This window comes from Rattus norvegicus, chromosome 18 (assembly GCF_021556685.1).
Source record: "Rattus norvegicus strain SHRSP/BbbUtx chromosome 18, alternate assembly SHRSP_T2T, whole genome shotgun sequence".
Taxonomy (NCBI): Eukaryota; Metazoa; Chordata; class Mammalia; order Rodentia; family Muridae; genus Rattus; species Rattus norvegicus.
The window spans coordinates 36,557,774-36,564,370 of record NC_141551.1 but is presented as its reverse complement, the minus strand read 5'-3'; the positions used below and the strand labels follow the sequence as shown (position 1 = coordinate 36,564,370).

General features: G+C 36.6%; 1 protein-coding gene across 1 annotated transcript; it reads left to right on the top strand.

Annotated features, from left to right (window-relative positions):
* The first annotated feature begins 362 nt into the window (after positions 1-362).
* RGD1559536 (similar to vitellogenin-like 1 precursor) lies at positions 363-3,735 on the top strand. Its single transcript, NM_001195484.1, has 5 exons — positions 363-426; positions 862-944; positions 1,804-1,841; positions 2,740-2,852; positions 3,681-3,735. Exons 2-5 carry the CDS (start codon positions 884-886, stop codon positions 3,724-3,726), a joined length of 258 nt encoding a protein of 85 aa, NP_001182413.1. The 5' UTR covers positions 363-426; positions 862-883; the 3' UTR covers positions 3,727-3,735.
* The last annotated feature ends 2,862 nt before the right edge of the window (positions 3,736-6,597 follow it).

Here is a 6,597-nt window from a genome sequence, read left to right as displayed (position 1 = left end):
TTTTTTCTCATTGGTTCTCTTGTCCTCTTACAAGTCGTTCATGTGGAGAACTTTTTATATATCTTCCCTTTGTTACAAGAAATGAGGACTTTCATTCCTCTAGTACTTACAAGTTCATGAGACCAAAATGTCCCCATGTCACCTGCCAAGAAACAATCTACCAAGAAGTACACCTGCCAAGAAACAATCTACCAAGAAGTATTTGGTAGGCTTCACTTCCTTCATGACCAATTTACAACCTTTGGAAAGAACTCATGATGCCATCCTGTCTTATCTTCCTTGTGTAATATTTTTAGCCTACATAGCTCATCACTAACAGATAAATTGGAGACTTAGCTGGAAGGCTGTGGTTGAGGAAAGAAAAGTGAACCAAGTAGCCACAGTCTCTGAACTGCTGTCCTTAAACCAACTATCTCTTTGTGTGAGGTAGGTCAAGAGAGCACCCAGTGAGGAGGTATGCTTGTGTGAGGACTTCTCCAGGATAAGAGGATCCTTCTTAAAATAATAACAGTGCTCTCTCTCTCTCTCTCCCTCTGTCTCTCTGTCTCTCTCTCTCTGTCTCTCTCTCTCTCTCTCTCTCTCTCTCTCTCCTCCATCTGTCCCTTCCTCACACTCTCTTTTTGTTTCCCACACATCAACATTTTCTCTTTGCTAGTATTTTCCAATTTTATTTATTTGTTACATCTGTCTGTCTGTCTGTCTGTCTGTCTATCTATCTATCTATCTATCTCTGGGTAGTCTCCTGTGATTACATTTTATGACCTTATTGAACCATATGTAGGATCCTGGGTGAATAGAAATGTTTCTCAGAATCAAAAGACTGTCTGACTGAGCCCTGGCTGTTTCTATTTGCTGTCCCAGGTGCTGTTTTATCTTTCATAAAATGTTCATCTTCTCAAGAGTTCAAGTTATATACTTTACCTTATTATTTATTCATTATTCTGGTGAGTATACTTTTTTATTCCAAATGATAACATATTCTACAATATTCAGGGAGGAAAAAGGTCTGGAAAATCAAAAACGAGTGAATGAGTTTGTCCTATTGGGACTGTGATCCTTAAATGTTACAAATGCCTTTAAAAAATTTCAACAGTGAATTATTTTGACTTTTGCTTTTTTTGAGCAACTGAGTAATAAGTTTATTTCTCCCTTTTTGCTTTTTCTAACTAGTACACATTGGAGAAATTTAAAGAGAGCGGTGAATTAGAATGGGTTGTGTAGACTTTCAGTCTTTGCTCATCTCTAACTCTAGATTGCTAATTAAATTCTATTCTTGTTAGTGCAAAGCTGAGGAAGAAATAATGTCTTTAAACATGCCCTGTAAGTCAAGGGCTACTTTAAGAAATAATTTATCTTCCTTCATGTTCAAGATTCGTTGTGCATTTCAAAATGAGGCCTTTATGAAACATTACCTGGAACCTTGAAATTGTAGCTGATGAGTTTTTCCAACTTAAGTGAATACACGAAAGATATTTTGAACTCTGAGGCCAGAGTTAAAATTTTTATATAAAGTTAATATATCCAAGATCTATTAACAAATGCAGTATGATAATACTTATAGGAGAGTAATATATTATACTATTTTTACAGAGTTATGTAGTTTTGGAAATTAGAATTGTCTAGATTTGTATGTATTTTTATTTCATTTCTTTACTACTGCCACACAATTATCATTTATTACTTACAGAAGCAGGTATTTTACATCAATAGCTGCTACATTTAGATGTAGGTACTTCTCACCAAAACAATGTGGTAAAAATTGTTTTTATATATTTTATCTGTTAATCTTTGCTTTGTTTTCAGAAAGTCACTTTCTAAGAGCAATAATGTTCAGGCGTCCAGTAAGTTACTATTATTTTATACGGAAATTGAAAAAGTAAAGTTTTCTTTTTTATAAAATGAGCAATTTAATGTAAACTTTACCAAAAACCAAACTCCTCAAATGTTATAAATAGTATATTTTATTGCAACAAGTCCAAAACATCAATCCTAAATACAGGACAGCTTTTTATTGATAGAAGATGACAATATTTTACTTCCAAATTCCAGCCATTGGCAATCAGATGTGTAATTCAATATATGTACTGCCCAGTAGGGACAACTCAATGGTTAATTTACCATTAAAAATGATGGCTTTCATATACTCACACAGTAGACACTACATGAATGTGAAAACAAATGAATTGTTCCTCTAAATATCAATATATGTATATATCTGCAAAATATACATGTTACAAAGATATGTAAAAAGTGAGCCACATGTGTATAACATATATGGTATCACTGGTTTTGTGTAAATTACAAAAGCATCTAAAGTTGAAAGTGTGCTTATGAACATGCACATAAATGAGATATATTGCCATGCACACACAATGAATATGTACATTGAATTGCTGAATGATTAAAGAAGAATTTTAGAAAAATAAATAAAAATTTCAAATTAGTGATGGGGAAATGAAGGGAATGTTGTCTGGTGGGGAAGTTCAATGATGTTATAATGTGACCTAGCTGCTTTTTAAGATCATGTTATGCCAGCTGCATGATATTTTTATTAGTAGAGACCATACAAACTAAAAACATGACAATTGTTTTCACATGGTTTATTGTGTTCTATGTACTTTACATTTATTTGTAGATTATATGTAACCATTGTATGGCAGTATATAATAAGAATGAAGAAAATTTCATTCAATAACCCATTGTCTCATTCATCTATGTTATCTTTGTTTATTTTTTCAGGTAGAGTGTATAGTGTATTACTCAAAAGGATTTTGTACCAGAGAGTATTTTCCAGTCTGTGCAACCAATGGCCGTACTTATTTCAACAAATGCACTTTCTGTCTTGCATATAGGTAAGAATACAATACTAAATGCACATTCTTCCTAAGTAATGAAGATTTAGTAACAAAATCTTAGATTTGCGTTATTGATAATTCATGCTTATAATAGACAGAAAAGGTGTCCCTACCAAATCAATGTAATGTAAAAAACAAATAAATGTGTACTTCCCTTTAATATTGTGATTTCTGAAAGTGACTTTTGCATTTGGAACCTAAAACTATAATTGTGCTGAATGTGTACAAACATACAGATCAACTACCTTAATTTTACCTATTAGAAACTATGACTTGTAGACGTACACAACATGACATAATCACAAAGCCTTGATGCTCAGTAGAATCTCTGCTACAGCCTGCAATCTATCATGCTAGAAAGAGGCCCTGTGGTAGGATTGTCTCTGGATTCCATGAAAGATTGTAGAACACAAGACGTTCTAAGATACCTCCATTAAATACCCTATCCTTTCTTCTCCAAAGGACTCTTGATTGGATAGCTGTGTTTCTCAAGACCTACTAACAATCCCTGATTATTTTCTCCTGGAATCTGGAAAAATCTTCAAGTCTGAGGAAGGCAAAGCCAAGGCAATAGAATGGGTTTCTACAGCCTCAGCTGGAAGTGTGCAGGTGCAGGTGCAGGTGCAGGTGCCCAGGTGCAGGTGCCCAGGTGCAGGTACAAGTGTAGGTGCAGGTTCAGGTGAAGGTGTAGGTGCAGGTGCAGAAGAAAAAATTAATGTCCTCAATTCAGACTTTCCCCAGTGAAAATACTTGCCAAAGAGTTTGATGTATTTTTCCAATAAACTCTTTAAATTGTTTTTATGTTCTGTAATTTTTTCTCTACAGAGAAAGCGGTGGTTCATTTACTATGTCACATTATGGCAGATGCTAAGATTTGGATGGAGCTACATATTTCTGTCTGCCTTACCACAATCATGGTTTTGCACCAAAGTCTACAGTGAATTGGAGATTTTATCATCAGATCTTCATAACCCAAGAAGATTGAGTGAACCTCTGTAAACACAATAAAAGAATGGACTGTTGCTGCTCTTTTCACTTCTAAGACCCTGGAATTTCTAGGTTTTAATTTCTATGATTAATTACTTAATGGCACCTTAAAATCCAGCACTAAATTTACATTCATTAAATTGACAACTTAAAGCAATCACTGCTTTAATAAAGTCTTAAATTACACTCTTATCAAGGTAATCTTTTGGGGGAATGGAAAGATGGTCAAATAGCTAGTGAAGCTTGTTGATCTTGGAGAGAGCTAATTTAGTTACCAGAATCCATGTCAGGTGGTTTATGAGCTCCAGCACCAGGGGAATCCCATATCATTTTCTGGTCTCTGTGTATACTTGTACAGATATGTGCATGTGAGCATTGTGTGTGTGCGCACGCACTCGCGTGTACACACACCTAAATACAAAAATTCATTTAAGAACATTTTTGGCTTGACTTTGCAACCAAGTTAACCATATTCATTGAGACAATTTAATCTTAAGCCCTATTTCATCTCTCCAACTTGGGACCCTTCCATGTCCCAGACCCAGAAAGAGTGCTAATACTAGTAATAGAGATTGAAATAAATCAACTCATGTTTTCCTCAGCTGAGATCACCAAGAAGAGGCAGAATATCCAGAAAATTGCTTCCAATGAAATTAAAAGGCCTTGTGAGTGTTTGTTTATTCAATACAGTAGGCACTGAAAAAAGGCAAAGTCAAAAACTCAAGTAAACAAAAATGAAAGGCAAGAGTCCCCACTCCTTTCTTACACCATGTTTTATGTATTGTTCAATAAATAGGGACTATTGGCCTTTGCTGAGGACAGATGGCAGATACAGAAGTAGAAAAGTCAAATTTGGTTTGCTCTTTATAGAGATTACACAAAGAGGATGAGCCCATGTTTTAATGTAGCACAACCAAGCTTGGTGCTCCACGGGAGGAAGGGCCCCTTTCTCCTGAACTTAGAGATTCAGCCTAGAAAAGTCTCTGGCAAGGAGGAATTTGGATATGCAAATCAGTAAGCTTTAACTGAGAGTCTACGTTTTTTTTTAAGAAATTAAACTATAGTTTAGATATCATGAAAGTGAATCATAAGGAATAAATAAAACATTTAAAATCCTGCCTATAAGCATCTACCACATACCAAGGAAAACACAATTTTAATAAAGAATTTTATGTCCTTTTGGGTCTGGGGTCACCTGGATGACATTTTCTAGTTTCATGCATTTGCCTACAAAGTTCATGATGTCCTTGCTTTTAGTAGCTGAATATACAATTCCATAGTATAAGTGAACCACATTTTCTGTATTCATTCTTCAGTTGAGGGACATCTAGGTTGTTTCCAGTTTCTGGCTATTATGAATAAAGCTGCTATGAACATAGTGGAGCATGTGTCTTTGTGAACGGTGAAGCATCTTTTGGGTATATGTACAAGAGCAGTATAGCATGCTCTACTAAAGTGATATTAGCAATAAAGCACAAAATACCAATGAAGTTAAATAGGAAGCAAGGCCCAAGTGAGGATGCTTGAATCTCCTAGGAGGGAGAACAAAATAGTGATTGGAGCAGGAGGGAGAAAAGTGGGTGGGAGAATGGAGAAAAGAAATGGAAAGGGGGGATCAAGTGTGCAGAGAGACAGGAGAGAGATCCAGGGTGCCAGGAGAATGAATGGAAGTCTGCAGTTGCCATGGGTGCAAGGGTTGAGGGGGAATCTTTAGGAAGCTCCAGAGAGTTGAGATAGTGGAGACTCCCTGGAGTCAATGTGAGTGATCTTAGCCAAGATGGATAACAATGGGGACATGGAACCTGAAGAGGACACCTCTTGGAGCCAGTCAGGCAGGACCACCAGTGGAGGGATAACACATTAACCACCACAGAACTTTCCACTATCTAAAAGAAATGCAGGACAAAGATGGAGCAGAGACCAAGAGGTTGGCCAACCAATAACCTGCCCAACTTGAATCTCTTCCTGCAGTCTAACACTCATTCCTGATATTATTAATGATACTCTGTTATGCTCGTAGACAGGAGTCTAGCATAACTATCCTATGAGGGGCTCAACACAGCAGCTGACTGAAACAGAAACAGATACGCACAGCCAAACATTGGACATAAGTTTGGGATTCTTATGGAAGAGTTGGAGGAAGGATTGAGGACCCTAGATGGTATGGGAACCCCATAGGAGAAACAAAAGAGTGAACTAGCCAGGATCTCTGGGAGTTCTCAGAGACTGAACCACCAACCAAAGTATACACATGGGCTTGAACAAGGCTCCCAGAACATATGTTGCAGATGTGCAGATCAGTTTCTATGTGGGCTCCCAACAACTGGAGCAGAGGCTATCCCTAAAGCTGTAGCCTGACTGTGGTATCCATTCCCTAACAGGGCTTCCTTGACTGGCCTGAGTAAGAGAAGATATTCCTAACAGACTTGATGCACCAGGGTAGGAGGATAGCCAGGGAGGCCTAACCCTGTCAGAAGAGAAGGAGGTCACCTCGAGGGGGCAGTGTTTGATGTAAATAAATAAAATAATTTTCTAAAGAATGCTATTTCATTTAAAAAACTGCAAATGTCTTTGTAATATTTACATACTATAGAATTGGTTAAAAGATATGATTCAATGATTTGCTCTTAGTAAATAAACATAAGTATATAGTATAGTTGTTAGCACAACTGTTTGTAGGCCATTTGCATCATTCAAGCATGTCCCTTTTAAAATTTTTATTTTATATATCATACATTCATCCCAACTGTAGCCC